The sequence below is a fragment of the Tiliqua scincoides genome, chromosome 3 (genome assembly GCF_035046505.1).
Source record: "Tiliqua scincoides isolate rTilSci1 chromosome 3, rTilSci1.hap2, whole genome shotgun sequence".
Taxonomy (NCBI): Eukaryota; Metazoa; Chordata; class Lepidosauria; order Squamata; family Scincidae; genus Tiliqua; species Tiliqua scincoides.
Genome location: NC_089823.1, coordinates 102,669,116 through 102,683,612, shown reverse-complemented (window position 1 = coordinate 102,683,612; position 14,497 = coordinate 102,669,116). Strand labels below are relative to the sequence as shown.

The window sequence follows — 14,497 nt, the reverse complement described above, 5'->3', positions numbered from 1 at the left end:
CATTAGGAAGATTATATACCTATAAGACAGAGAATGTTATTTTCCCTGTTATAATGCTTGACTGACATCCATGATCCTTTTGCTGGCAGGGAAGGCCGCTCTCATGCCCACTCAAAAGGAGATTACCAAAGAATTGGGGACGTTATGCTGAAGAATATTCAGAGTATGAAGGTATGCATTACCTCTCTCCTTTAAACCCTGATGGTAGATAGGACAGAACCAGTGAATGCATGAACACACGTACATCTGTGTTCTCACTCTTTGATGCAATGTCTGCTGTATTTGTATATTGTAGTAGAAGCCACTCAGTGGATTTGCACACACACGCAACATGTGAAATGGATTTCTGAGCCATTGCTCAGAATATCTGCAGTTGCAAACCTCTGGATTTTCTAAGTGTCCAAGTGATACTATTTTTAAATTATCTGGGTCATCTTTCTGCAATGAACACTTGAGTATCTGTGTGTGTTTTCTGCTAGTTGTAGGTTACGGTTGTTGCTTTACACCAGGGGTACTCAATAGGTGGATCGCGATCTACCAGTAGATCGCGAGGCAAAATGAGTAGATCGCGGAGTGCCGACCCCCCCCCTTTCACGTGCCTCTGGGAGGAAACGCCGGGAGTAAGGCCCTTTGTATTCAATGGGGCTTACTCCCAGGTAAGTGTGGCTAGGATTGCAGCCTCACAGCCTAATCCTAGGCATGTCTAGTCAGGAGTAAATCCTGTTATACTCAGTGGGGCTCAAGGTACACCAACATACATTGTACACATAAATGTTATATGTTATGATGGTGCGAACATTGTAAAAAAAACTCTGGTAGATCTCCGGGCCTTGCTGGGTTTCAAAGTAACTCTCGAGCCAAAAAAGTGTGAGCACCCCTGCTTTATACCTTGAATTTGCACATAGAATGATATGGTAAACTTTTTGAGATGCAGAACTGCGTTGTTTGTATGCGTCGTGCTTCTGAGCCCCACAAGAATTTGACTGAGTGAGCTTCTGATCTTTTAGAACAGCACCCAGTTTTGATTGGGAGAGATTTGCAGGGTGACCTGATGAGAGAATGCTCAAATCTGGACACTCTCCCATAGAAGTTGAAAGCCTCCCCACAAGACTCCCACCTCCACTTACACATGGCCTGAAATACAAGTTTGTGTTCAGATCTAGCTTATACAAAGGTTGCCTTTGCTTAAGGCTAGCTTTTAGAGCTAATTTGAAATCATGGGCACCCATTAGGAGGCTGTCACATAGTAGGTGGCATTACTTTATGTCGCTTTGTCACTAATGAAGGGTTGCTTTGTGGATTTGGCACCACACAGAAAAATACCTAATATTGGGCCTTATGTATTTCTCCAGACCCACAAAGCATCTTCCCATCAGTGCTGAAAATGACCATGGGGCAAGTAGCACTGATGTGGTGAGTCTGCATGTATTCATGTCAAAAGTTATTCGCAGCCTTCCTAAAAGCCTGCAGCATATGGGTGAGGGACGGCATTCTGTAGAGAGGTTGTCACAATGGAGAAGGTGCCGCTTCTTTTTATGCCAGCCAAACCTTTGAAGATTGATGCACTTGAAGCAGAACCTCATTAGGTGTTCTAAGAATACCGGAGGGGGAGAAGATTCATATGGAAGAAAACACTGCCTAAGATACCTTGGGTCCAGATAACTTTGCATGAATTGATAGCCATTACATGATATGTGCAGGTATGACAGCAGTAAGACACTGTTGCTGCACAACATTATAATGCCATGGTTTTAGCCCTTTCAAATATTTGTTGTTTTCTTTATTTAAAGGGATTCTACCCTAAGGCTTCCAGAGCAGATTCCATAAAACCAAACAATGGGGAATCATTACAACAGAAAAAGATTGGGGGTATGAGGGATATGCCTTACCTGATGCTTTTCTCCTTCTTTCTCCTTCTCACTGGACATTTGGTGTTTCGGTGGGGGTAGAGGGGCACAATGCAAAATTTGAGGCACCAGCAGGTAAAAGTGGATATTGTAGTTCACCTTGCTGGCCTTCCTTTTTCTCCTCTTACATATGGGACAGTTGGTTGTCACTGGATGTTTTACAACTACTTGGACATCCCTACTTGTCCTCTGATCTAGTCAGGTGGGTTCAGATTCCCAGTTGATTGGCACATGCCAATCCCACCTACAGTGTTCTGTTAATACCTTTCTGCATACACTTTCTTTCAGCAACTGACAGTTCATCTGCGGAAGCACAGTGAGGTTCTGGTTGAACTGGAGAATGGGATCAAGAATTCTCGAAAGTTGGAAACTTTGTGCAGGGAGTTTGAGTTGCAGAAAGTCTGCTACCTACCCCTCAACACCTTCCTGCTCAGGCCTCTGCACAGGCTGATGCACTACAAACAGATAATGGAAAGGCTCTGTAAACACTATCCACCAAACCATGTGGACTTCAGGGACTCCAGAGGTAAGTGAGTATTCAGGAAGATAGTCCCAGTTAGTAGACACAAATCACCAGTGGCCTGAGTACAACCTGCATGTACTCAGGTTGATGTGTGTAACTAAACTTTATAGCTCACTGTTTTCTAAGAGGAAACTGTTTCAGGAGAGTGATATGTGGTAATTGGGGTAGGGAGAATAAACCCTGAAGCTCATGTCTTACTTCATTCACCTGAGTCAAAATTAGTAGTGTCTGCTAGAGGACAAAGCCAGGCAGTGAAGGGCTATCCTCAAAAGCTTCCTTCCCAGTTACATGGTGAATTCTCTCAAAATCTGTCTAATCTCATGTAGCTAAGGGTCAAGGAGGACCAGGGCAAGACTGACCAAGTTCAAGCAGCACAGGCAGTTAAAACGTAAAAAGAATACAAAGGGTGGTTTGGATAAGACAAGGAAAATGAATAAAACAAGCAAGCTTGGGAAATGGCTGGAGTATTAGAAGTGCCCTAGGTACTGGCATTCCTGGAGAGAGTGCAAAACACTAAAAGCTTTTGTAGCCCCAGTTGGCTCTGAAGGCAAGGGGGAGGGGCTGATTTACCCCAGTGGCAAGGCATCTGACGAAACTTAGCATTTTGCTCCCCCTTCCAGGAACGCCAGTGGCCCCAGGTGTGATTCTTAACAAAACTGCAAGTAGGCAGTTACCGGCAAACTTAGAAGCAAAATACATCCCTGGCATGCCTAAATCTTACTGTTCCCCATCTGGTATTTATGCTACTAAAGTCCATTATATCTCTGTTTTCCCAAGCATTTGACCACACACTGATGCTTTCTCTGAGGGAGTCAAATTGGAATAAGCACAAAAGAGTCCTTGGGGCTTAATATTTTCATTACAGTATGCCATTGTCTTGTCCTAAGGACTGTGGAGTCAGCACCCAAAACCACCGACTCTGACCCCAACTCTGAGCTGTCGATTCAGTTGTAGTCAGAAACTTGCTTCTTCTCTTACAATTCTAGTTGCTAGGTCATCATTCATAAACAGTGGATGTTCCTTGGTGCTTAATAATTGCCTTATGGATTTGTCTGTGCTTTTGTCCATCTCCTTCTCATTTAATTTAGCAGACAGGACTCTGTCACTTGCACTGTTGAGAGAGATGGGTGGGTGGAAGGGACAGTGGATTACTATGATCTGAGATGCTATTTTTGATGTAAAACTTGCAACCTAAACCTGTAAACCTTTCTGTTTTGTGCTGTGGTACCCTTAGATGCATGGTGTAATATAAACCTGGAAGCCCTGTGGATTTGTATTCTGTTTAAGAGTTAGCAAGAGTACCCTCCTATCAGAATCATAACATAGACCCTTCTGTATGTGCAGTTCTGCTGTACACCTGGCCAAATGGAACCCATTTAAAGCAGCTCCAGCTCAGGCAGTTTGTAATTCTTTGTGTTCTGCATTTCACAGCTGCTTTGGCTGAGATTTCAGAAATGGTGGCTCAGCTCCACAGCAGTATGCTGAAGATGGAAAACTTCCAGAAACTGCATGAATTGAAAAAGGATTTGATAGGCATTGACAATCTGGTGATTCCAGGAAGGGTAAGTGACAAGATAATGCACATTCAGGGTGGATATCAGGAAAATACATTTTTAGGAGAAGAATTGAGTTTTTTGTTTGGGAATTGTGAAAATGAAATCATATAAACTTTGACTGTTTTAAAGCTGTTTGAATATACGTCTTTTAATGGAGACAGGATGCAGTTCAACCTTCTGTGAGTTTTCCTGACAGTTTCGCCGTAAGTTACTGACTGAAAGTTGGTCTACTAACAAAAAGGAAGTGAATTTCTGCACTCTTCTAGGGACTGTATCATTTCAAAACAAACATGATCTATAGCTGTATTTGATACTGCTATCTGTGTTAAAAAAAAAAACACCCTTACACCCAGAAAACATGCATGTCAAGAAGACTAGACTGGAAGCTTTCTCCCTGGCATGCTTGTTTTCTAGGAAAAAAGGGAATTTTTATGTAGGAGCCAGAAAAGATGTGAATCCTTGCAAATGTAATTGTTTCAGGAGGATTGAACTGCATCATTTTTTTTTTTGAAGGTATAGATTGGCCCGTTCATCTTTCTGCAAAAAGGGCAAATCATCTGTGAAAAACAGCATTGTGAAGTAAAATCACACTTTTTTTTCTGATCTTATAAGCTTTAATGTATATACATTCAACTGATTTTCTTTTAGAATAGTGAGCATTGTATTGAAAATAAACTGTAAGCCTGTATAACTTCATTTATCCTATTCCTGGCTGAACTTCATGAGTTTTGTCCTTCCACAGCTGTTTGCCCTAAGGCAACATGTTATGTACTAAAAAAAAAACACACCTCTTCTATCATCATATAGGACAATGAAGAATGAGCAGACTCAGGACATTTTCTCCCTGTGTCACATCTAGTAGTCAGTAGGGGATTTTGTATGGCACACTGACATCCTGAATAGAAATTGTACTAATGTGAGCACTGGTTTCGTACAACTCACCTGCCTTGTCTCTTCATATTTTTTCCCCTTTCCTTTTGGTTTCTTGTGGAGGTCCCATTGTGCTATGAATCTTGGCTTGTCGGTATCATTCTTCATTATCTGCCATTCATGCATGTCAGTGTACTAAATGTTTTGACATTCTTATCTCATTTATTCTTCCCAAACCTTGTGAGGTAGGTTAACAGCTGAGGCACACTGTTTTGCTTCGGGCCAGTTGTTGAACTCTGTGACTGAATGAAAATTTGAAGCTGGCCTCTTACTCTTAGGGTTGTTACAGAAGTCTGTTCCCCATTTGTTTTCAAGTTGACTTCTCACAATTGTAGAATGACTATAGCTCCACCTTCTGAGCAAATTCTCTGCACAAATTATTACACAATAGTTAACAAATAAACCTCCCTAAAGGAATCTTTGTTGTCCTACCCTCACTCCTCTTTTTAACAAGGACTGGGAAGGTAAGATAAAACTTAGCTTAGTGACAACAGCTTGCTCTTTTCAGGCAAGCCTCTGAAAAGCCCTCAGGATTGAATGGCTACACAAATCTCCCTGTTTGGACCTGATTCCTCCCCTGCCCTCGAGCTGGTGAAGGGAACTCAGCAGAGGCGAATAATTACTTTACATCACATTAATGATTATTTATGACTGACCTGATGGGCTAGCCATTTGAAACAGTGCCATGTGGACCCAACTTATACTATAAACCAGCGGTTTCCAAACAGTAAGACATGGCCCAGTTTTTGTTGGGTTGTGAACTGACGTGGCAGATTAGGCTATGTGCATCAAGGGTTAAACAAGCTGCTACTTGGGGGGGAGCACTGCTGCCCAATCATCATACGCTTTGGCATTTATAAATCAGGCATCAGCCTCTAGGGCAGTGATTGTCAACCTTTTCCGTCTCACGGCACACTGACAAGGCACTAAAATGGTCAAGGCACACCACCAGGTTTTTGGCAATTGACAAGGCACACCATACTGCCAGTGGGGGCTCACATCTCCCATTGGCCCTATTAATAAATGACTTTCCCCCAAATTCCTGTGGCACACCTGTGGACCACTCATGGCACATCAGTTTGCCACGGCACAGTGGTTGAAAATTGCTGCTCTATGGCCTCTAAAAAGTTTGGGAACCACTGCTGTTTACAAATATTATTAACCACTGCTGTAACAAATATTAACAAATGTGACTCCATATGTTGTTCAGGAACTTTTTAACCGTAGCAGGCCTTCAGCAGTGTCTGTGCATGTGAACTGGGCCAAAAATCCCAGAGGCAGAACAGTCTTCTCCAGATTCAAAGGCTACTTTATTCCTTTATATACTTTATACATACGTTTAAAACATTATGTTGTCAGTGGTGTCTACTGCTTTCTGATCTTCACAATAGGTTGATCATCAATGATCTAGAAAACAGGGTCAGATGTTGAAACTGAGGCTATTTCCATATTCTGGTTGGCAGGGAATCAGCACCTGTCTCTGTGCTGGTGTTTCTGTTGGGAGTTGCATATGGAAGCACTCTTACTGTCAGTGTACACTTTGAGGCTGAGACAGTTGTACCTATCCCCAAGTTGAGCTGGCCTTTGTCCAAGGCTTTCTGTGTAGCCTTCCTTGCTAACACAGTACAGAATCCTCTCATGGAGGTACTGTAAAGAAAGAATAAAAATGATAATTTGTTACTTATTTTGTTAAACTAACAAAACTTATCTAAATTATCTAACAATCATAATTTTGTTAAATTGTGTCATGTGGCTATACCATATATCGCTGGTTTATTGCTGATTGCCATCTCTTATATTTTTTTAAATTGTTGACTGTCTTCTGATCCTTCCCTCAACTCCTAAAATAAGAATTGGCTGCTCTGCTTGCCTCTAAGTGTTCCATATACCCCACTGTTCTCCTCTTGATATATCCTAACTTCCCATTCCTAACCATGTGCAATTTTGAAACTCAGTGTTCCTTCATATAATACTGCAATATTCTACCTACTACCACACACACTATCTTCTGTATCATTTACAGTATTCATTTCCCTTATACCCTACATCAGGGCTCTCCAAACCACAGCTCACAGGCTGGATCTGGCGTTTGGAGATAGCCCTCACCCACGTGAGCAGCACTTCCAGTTTGGCCACACTACTGCTGCTCCCAGTCTCATCAAAAGGACACTCTGGGCCAGCCATTTTCATCCACTGTGCCTGGCACACTGGTATGCCACGGGTGGTCTGCAAATGTGCCGCGAGAGGAGGAAAAATCCAATCCATTATGGGTTACAAGCCATGATGTGTATGTGCAACCTCCTGATTTTAGAAATGGGCTATGTCAGATGCAGGGAAGGGCACCAGGATGCAGGTCTCTTGTTATCTGGTGTGCTCCCTGGGGCATTTGGTGGGCCGCTGTGAGATTAAGGAAGCTGGACTAGATGGGCCTATGGCCTGATCCAGTGGGGCTGTTCTTATGTTCTTATGAGAGTCTGGGGGAGGGTCATTTGTTAGTAGGACAACTGGGGATGCAAGCCCCTCCTGTCAATGGGTGTGCCTTGTCAATTGTAAAAAGCCGAAGATGTGCCTTGACAATTTTAGTACCTTGTCAGTGTGCTGTGAGATGAAAAAGGTTGAAAATCCCTGCTTTGGGCAGTTGCATCTTCCCGAACATCCTGTCACAAAGCCTGCTGGGGCTATTGGCAATAGATACAACTGCCTAGAGCATCCTTGTGACAAGATCCATTACCAGGTGCAGCAGCAGTGCGGCAGAACTGTAAGTGCTGGCTGGGACAGGGAGGGCTTTTCAGCTGCACAGTGGTCTCCAGTTTGGAGACCGTTGCCCTACACTAAAGCCCAAAGTGTCTTACCTATAGTTCCCAGATAGTTTCCCATTCAGGCACATTACAGAACCCTCACAGTATTAGAGCACCTTCATGTGTGCTTTTAGATCCCAAACAGATTCCAATCTGTCCTGTCCCTAAAGAGCAAATTGAAAATTTTACTCTGGTTTCTTGTTCCTATAAATTTTAATGTGATGCTAATAATTGTTAATAATACAGGTGTGCGCCACTTAACGATGAGGATATGTTCTCCAATCCCCATTGTTATGCAATGCGGTCATTAAGTGAACATTCAGTCAAATCTATTGCTTTTGTTGTGTAAACAGACACTCCCTGTCAGACACTAGCTGGCTGTAGAAGCTACTGGAGATAGATTGTCTCTTCTTTGCATTAAGAGCCTCTCTGTTGTGTAAACAGACACTTTGCTGCAGGCTATGAGAGACGTGATTGCCTCATTAAGAGCATCTTTATTGTGCTTTGACCACTGTCATATATGCTGTCTGTTAAGTGAATGGTTGTTAAGTGGCACATGCCTGTAATAATATATATCAGGAGTCTCCAAACTATGGCCCGGGAACCACATCTAGCCCACCACAAAATTTTGTTCGACTTTCAGCAACAGTAATAGTGGATAAATGTCTTTGATGATAGTTTATCCTCCACTACTGATCTTCCTCTTTAGCATGTAGCCTTAGATTAGGGGTCTCCAAACCCTGGCCCAGGGACCAGATGTGGCCCATGGCAAGCCTTTATCCAGCCCACGACCAGCCTCTGGACCCCTGAGCGCTTCTGGCCCAGCTGTGCTCCAGTTGCATCCAGAGAGTGTTCTGAGGGCCAGGGAGGCTGCGTACAGCGTCCCTAGCCCTCAGAATGCCTTCTAAAGACAAAAAAATCACCTCCTTGTTTTCGCAAAAAACCAGAAGTAACTTTTTGTGTCCTCTGAAGGCCTTGGAAGGCTTTCTGAGAGTTAAGAAGGTCTTCCTACCTCCAGAACACACTTCACGTATTTCCTGTGATGTTCTGAGGTATTTATTCCTGTATATTTAAGTAAGCTGCTTGGGAGGTGGGGGAATGGGGGTCCATTTGAGTGTGTGCTTTATTTCTGTGTTGTGTGTTGGTGGTTGGAGAAATCCTGGAAATTTGAGCCCATTCATTCATTCATTCATTCATTCATTCATTCATTCATTCATTCATCTAAGTTCCATCTCTAATGTATTTATTTAAATTTTGTATTTAATTTTTTTTCTGGCCCTTGACACCATGTCAGCTATTTGATGTGGCCTTCTGGTCGAAAAGTTTAGAGACTCCTGCCTTAGATGAATCTTGAGGCTTTTTCAGGGCATGGCTAGACCTCATGGGGCTTTTTCAGGGCATGGCTAGGCCTGGTCAGTGCTCTTTTGATCTTCATTGAGTATGTTGAGTAAGTCATTGAGTAATTCAAAACACTAGAATTGTTCTTGGCACACAAGACACTGCTCACATACATAAGGGACCCTTTGCAAATATGTTAGTGTAAAAAGTATTCTCTGAAGTCAGAAAGCTAGAGAAATACAGTGTGGTTTGGTTTTGTGAACAAGCCCAAACCAGCAGCCACTGGCCACAATATTTGAAAAAGGAAGCTTATTAGTGGTAGCTATTTCTAAAGTAGTTTAACTATCTGCTCCATAATACAGAAGGCCAAGACCCAATTTTTTTGTTTACATTTTCTTCCCACCTTGCTCCCCTGCTCAAGGTCACCCAGTAAAGCTTCCTAGTGAGCGAGGATTTCAACCATTATCTCCCTAGTCATAGTCTCACACTCTAACCACTATGTTATGCTTGTTCAGAACCAAAGAAGCTTGGCATTCATTTCATGAGCTCACAGAAGGCCCTAGACCACTTTTCAAAGTAAGGCCAATTCCAAAAGCAATTTGTGATTGAGTCTGGGAGTTGATTTTCAGTGACATGTTCAGTGACTTACTATGCTAGTGCAATGAATTGCATGATCCTAAGTAGCTCTTGGGATTCAGACTGTAATTTATTTAAAACTTTTAGTCTAGACCTATACCTCTCTCCATCATGTATCCTGCCCCAGCAGTGGAGCTTTTCACAGCTGTGTAGTGCCAGGAGTTCAAGGCTATATCTGGGAAAGTGTTTCAGCACAGGAGTTACATGTACATTTGGCTGAGGGCAGGTTTATAGTTTGAAAGTGGGTACTACTTTCCTAGATGACTTCTTGAAGTTCAGCAAAATTATACAGCATGCCATTAAAAATATTAAGGGCTTTCTTGATTCAGAGTATGAGAGCCACATCAGTGTGCATTGGATTCCTCTTGTGTCATCAGAACTCCAGGATAACAAGGAGGTAACTGACAATAACAGCTTACCATACCAGTATAACCCTTCCCAGAAATCAAAGAGCACTCTTGTACGCTCCTCCCATGGGATCTTGGAAATGGAAGGATTGATAGCTCAGTAGCACATTGTACATCATTTGCATGCAGAAGATTCCAGGTTCAGCCCAGTGGAGTGGCGGTTTTCCGCTGTCTCTGCGGGTGGGGTGACAGCGCTTACCATGGTTGCACAGTAAACACTGTGAAATCTGCCCTCCCACACACCATCATCTCTGTACATCTCCAAATGGAGCAGTTTTGAGCACCAGGGCTATGCACACACAGAGGAGGAGATGACTTCACAGGCATGGGGGGAACACAATGATGTGAGGGGTATCATCACTGGCCCCGAGTACCTGCAGCCTCAGCTATGCTACTGGTTCAATTCCTGGCATTTCCAAATAGGTTGGGGAAAGACCTGTCTAAAAGTCTGGACAGCTGCTGCCAGCCTGTGCAGAGTTAGATGAATTGTCTCAGTAGAAGGCAACTTCATATCTTCATGTTTGCAGTAGGTTCTGTGCTATAATGGTAATATTGTAAAGAGTCTGTAGCGAACAACAGCAACAGTGGCCCTGTAATGTTGCCTGATTGTAGTTGACGGGGCAGGCAGGTGTAGCTGCTAACATAATTGAGTTGGTGATGTAACATTAATTGCTTCCAGAGTTTCAGCCAGATGTTTGAAAAGAGCACTGACACTTCATGTCTTGTGTGTGTTCCTTTGCAGGAATTTATTAGACTCGGCAGCCTTAGTAAGTTGTCTGGAAAAGGCTTACAGCAGCGGATGTTCTTTCTGGTAAGTGACAGGAATGGCTTGTATTGTAAATGCCAGTGTGCAATAAACACCACTTGTGGGGGGGGGGGGGGAGGGAATCACAGACAGCATTTACTTGTGAATTGCAAAGTAAGCCAAGGAAATGTGTGGTGTGTTCTTTACTTGTGTGAGAGAAAAATTCAAGCCAAGTCAAATTAATCCTTTCTAGCACCTTTTTTCCCCCCAGTGTGCATTTCTATTTCTTTCCAAATTAAAAACATTACTTGTGTGACTTGCCTTTGAGGACATGCAAAGTCAAGATTCTCAAGAAACTGAACTGTCATTTGGAACCACGTTCTGCATTTCTGTGCCCCCAACCCAAATAGTAGTTTGAACTGATACATGATTCATCACCTGTTAACAGTGACCAAACCATGAGTCGTTTGTTACATCTGAGACAGATTTCTGTCTCTTTCTTATCAAAAATGTGTTCACAGTGATCAGATATTTAAAATTGTTGATACGGTTTTCTGTGTAAACTGAATTGTAAAATTTTCATCATTTATGTCACTTGGGGCACAGTCCTAACCCCTTATGTCAGTGCTTTCCAGCACTGACATAAGGGCAATGCAGCTCTGAGGTCAGGGAACAAACATTCCCTTACTTTGAGGAAGCCTCTGTGAGTGACACCCAACTGCAGGATGCAGCACATGTCCCATTGGCACCGCTATGCCAGTGCTGGAAAGTACGGACATAAGGGGTTAGGATTGCACCCTTGAGCTGTTAGCTGCTCCGATAGATAAAATGTGTCTGCCTTGAACAATTCAGTATCCCATGAAAGAACAGCAGACAACTCCTAAATGACCCTCATATACTAGCTAAATTAGCAGCTAGTTCAGTTCAAACCATAAATGGAATAGTTGAACAGTTAAACAGTTGATACATGCATAGGTTAGCCAGCTCACATTATATCCTGTGTAATGGATAAGGCTTGTGCATTGTTTCCATATGGCCAACCAGTGAACCAGCCAGAACTTTGCTGATTTCAGCCCAGTATTGTAGTGCTTTTTCTTTCTCTTGCCTTTTAGTTCAATGACGTCTTGCTGTACACAAGCAGAGGCCTGACATCATCGAATCAGTTTAAAGTTCATGGACAACTTCCGCTATATGGTATGATGGTAAGTATTTGTTGATTTGAGGCTGTAGATCAGTTGCTCTGTCTGTCAATCAAATCCAATACAATTTTATTGGATTGCAATTAATGTTGCTTATGGTTTAGTTAGGGAGGAGGTATGAAATGTGAAGAGACACAAGTCCAACGTACTTCCATGGGGATTGAATGAACTGGTAAATCAGTGGATCCTGGTTAACTAAAACCATCTTTTTTATTTGTAGGAATCTGCATTGGTGAGGAACTATTGCTTCTTTGAGTGATGTGAATTGCATAAAATCTTAAACTCCTGTCAAATCTAGAGGATTCACCAGAACTACATACAGTTTTTTTTTTAAAGACAAAAGAATTTGTCTTAATTTGATAAGGGCCACATATATTTTCAGTCTTGAAGATGATCTGTGTCACTGCTAAGGGTGTACACTAAGCCCCCTATGTATGTGCCAGTTATACATGTGGCCTTTGCCAGCCCAGTACTATTGCACCTATGTGAAAGCACCACCAAAGAACGTACTACACCTACGCTAATGCAGCTTTCTGTAACTTGGGGAGCCAGTGCACTAATGTGATTTTGATGTGTACAAACTTGGATTAATAATAATCCATCAGAATAATACACTACAATTTCTGCAGCATATTTGTTGCTGTTTTACTTTTTATTGTGATTTTTCACCATACATGGATTTGCTTAAGATCTGCATGTCATGGTCCCCACTTCCATAGCTATGAGTTTTCTCATGCGCTAGTGGTTCTTATTTTCTTCTACTCGCTAAAGTTGCAGTAACCATGAGGCATTCCAATTCTGAAGTGTCTAGGAATAGCTGGTGTAAGCTCAGAACAGTGATTGCTTCAATCTTATTATATGCCCTGCTAGAATTTCCTTAATATTGAAGCAGGGAGTCAAATTGAATATTTCCAGAAGCAAATTGCCTCCTGCTGAGTTTTTACAATGCATAACTCTGCTGTATCCCATTATCTTGTGCTTCTGCAAAGGCTATTGCCATATGTGTGCCAGCTTTTCCTAGGGTGAGAAGGTGTTTGTGTTCTTATTTGCAGATAGAAGAGAGTGAAGAAGAGTGGGGGGTTCCTCACTGTTTTACACTGAGAGGTCAACATCAATCCATTGTTGTTGCTGCAAGGTAAGCAATTCATACTGCATGCTTTGTTTAGCACCTTGGTGGAGAGATCAGAGAATACTGCACAAACTGCCGAAGACGTGAACTGAAAATGCTCATTCAGATTATTCTAAGCAATTTATTATAATAGTTTATTCTGGATACATTTTGAAAAGCTTTGTTCAACATGTGAAGAGTAGATATATTAAAGTAGGTTTTTAATGCAAGTTGAACCAGTTAAGTGCAGCATGAAAAAAGTAGGCTTAAATTCAATTTACGTAAATTTGACCAGCTTATGACAGTGATGGCTGCTTGCAATGAAATGAATAAGATCTGCATTCCTTTTCTTAGCAGTCGAGCTGAAATGGACAAGTGGACTGAGGACATACAGATGGCAATTGACTTGGCAGAGAATTGTAATGGCCCGGCTCCTGAATTCCTAGGGAGTAGCCCACCTGACAGCAGTAAGTACTGAATAAGGAAAATCTGCAGAATGCAGAAAATGTCTTTAAAGCCATTAAGTGAAATGACGGCTACAATTTAACATTGTAGTATTAACACAACCTTAAACTTTTTAATGGATCCTTAGCATTCTATTCATATTTGCTTTCAGTTCGAATAGATTGCATAGAAATAGTTTTTCAGTGCAACAAATCTGTTTTTATTCAAATGTTTCTATTCTAGCAATGTGTATTTTAGGGACGTAAAAAATGGTAGTTAGAGGCAGTGATGCAGTTTTATAACAACTGTTCAGCCCTCCCCGCTCTTTTTTGGGTTAGATATTTTTCTGTGAAATTATCGCTAGTAGATCTATGCAGAATCTAGCATGTTATGATGTGCTTATCAAGGGTTGTGCAGTTTCCATAAGCCACAATGTAACATGGAATTAACAGCCCAATCCTATGCATATCTATTCAGAAGTCTTATTATAATCAGTGGGGCTTACTTCCAGGTAAGCGTGCATAGGATTACTTCCCAAGTATGTTTACATCCATTGGAAATGACAGGTTTAAGTGCATTTAACTCTGTGCCGCATTGTGGCCATAATTTATATCTTGTTATAGAACAATGATTTTCAACCTTTTTTGTCTCACAGCACACTGAGAAGGTGCTAAAATGGTTAAGGCACACCATCAATTTTTGGGCAATTGACAAGGCACACCATGCTGTTGTTGGGGGGCTCATATCCCCCAATGGCTCTACTAATAAGTGACTCTCCCCCAAACTCCCACGGCACACCTGCAGACCATTTACGTCACACCAGTGTGCCATGGTACAGTGGCTGAAAATGGCTGTTTTAGAACAGGGGCTGTTTTTCCATAAAATTCTACTCCATTTGTCTCCTTT

At 42.1% G+C, this 14,497-nt stretch overlaps 2 protein-coding genes across 7 annotated transcripts in view; one reads left to right on the top strand and one right to left on the bottom strand.

Moving 5' to 3' along the window:
• The window catches only part of FARP1 (FERM, ARH/RhoGEF and pleckstrin domain protein 1), a 218,205-nt gene that overhangs the window by 196,336 nt on the left and 7,372 nt on the right, over window positions 1-14,497 (top strand). For 5 of the 6 annotated variants that reach the window (XR_010794078.1, XR_010794077.1, XM_066619653.1 and 2 more), the window contains exons 17-23: window positions 90-171; window positions 2,196-2,433; window positions 3,862-3,992; window positions 10,838-10,906; window positions 11,953-12,042; window positions 13,092-13,174; window positions 13,502-13,614. Coding sequence is in view for 4 of the 6 variants with exons in the window: in XM_066619653.1 (XP_066475750.1) it covers window positions 90-171; window positions 2,196-2,433; window positions 3,862-3,992; window positions 10,838-10,906; window positions 11,953-12,042; window positions 13,092-13,174; window positions 13,502-13,614 (806 nt within the window). In the remaining 2 variants the exon portion in view is untranslated. The remainder of the gene's footprint in view (window positions 1-89; window positions 172-2,195; window positions 2,434-3,861; window positions 3,993-10,837; window positions 10,907-11,952; window positions 12,043-13,091; window positions 13,175-13,501; window positions 13,615-14,497) is intronic. The other variant, XM_066619651.1, reaches the window with a different exon arrangement.
• Window positions 6,259-14,497, bottom strand: part of STK24 (serine/threonine kinase 24) — a 63,422-nt gene continuing 55,183 nt past the window's right edge. Inside the window, exon 12 of the mRNA XM_066619655.1 lies at window positions 6,259-6,563. The gene's annotated coding sequence lies outside the window, so the exon portion shown is untranslated. The remainder of the gene's footprint in view (window positions 6,564-14,497) is intronic.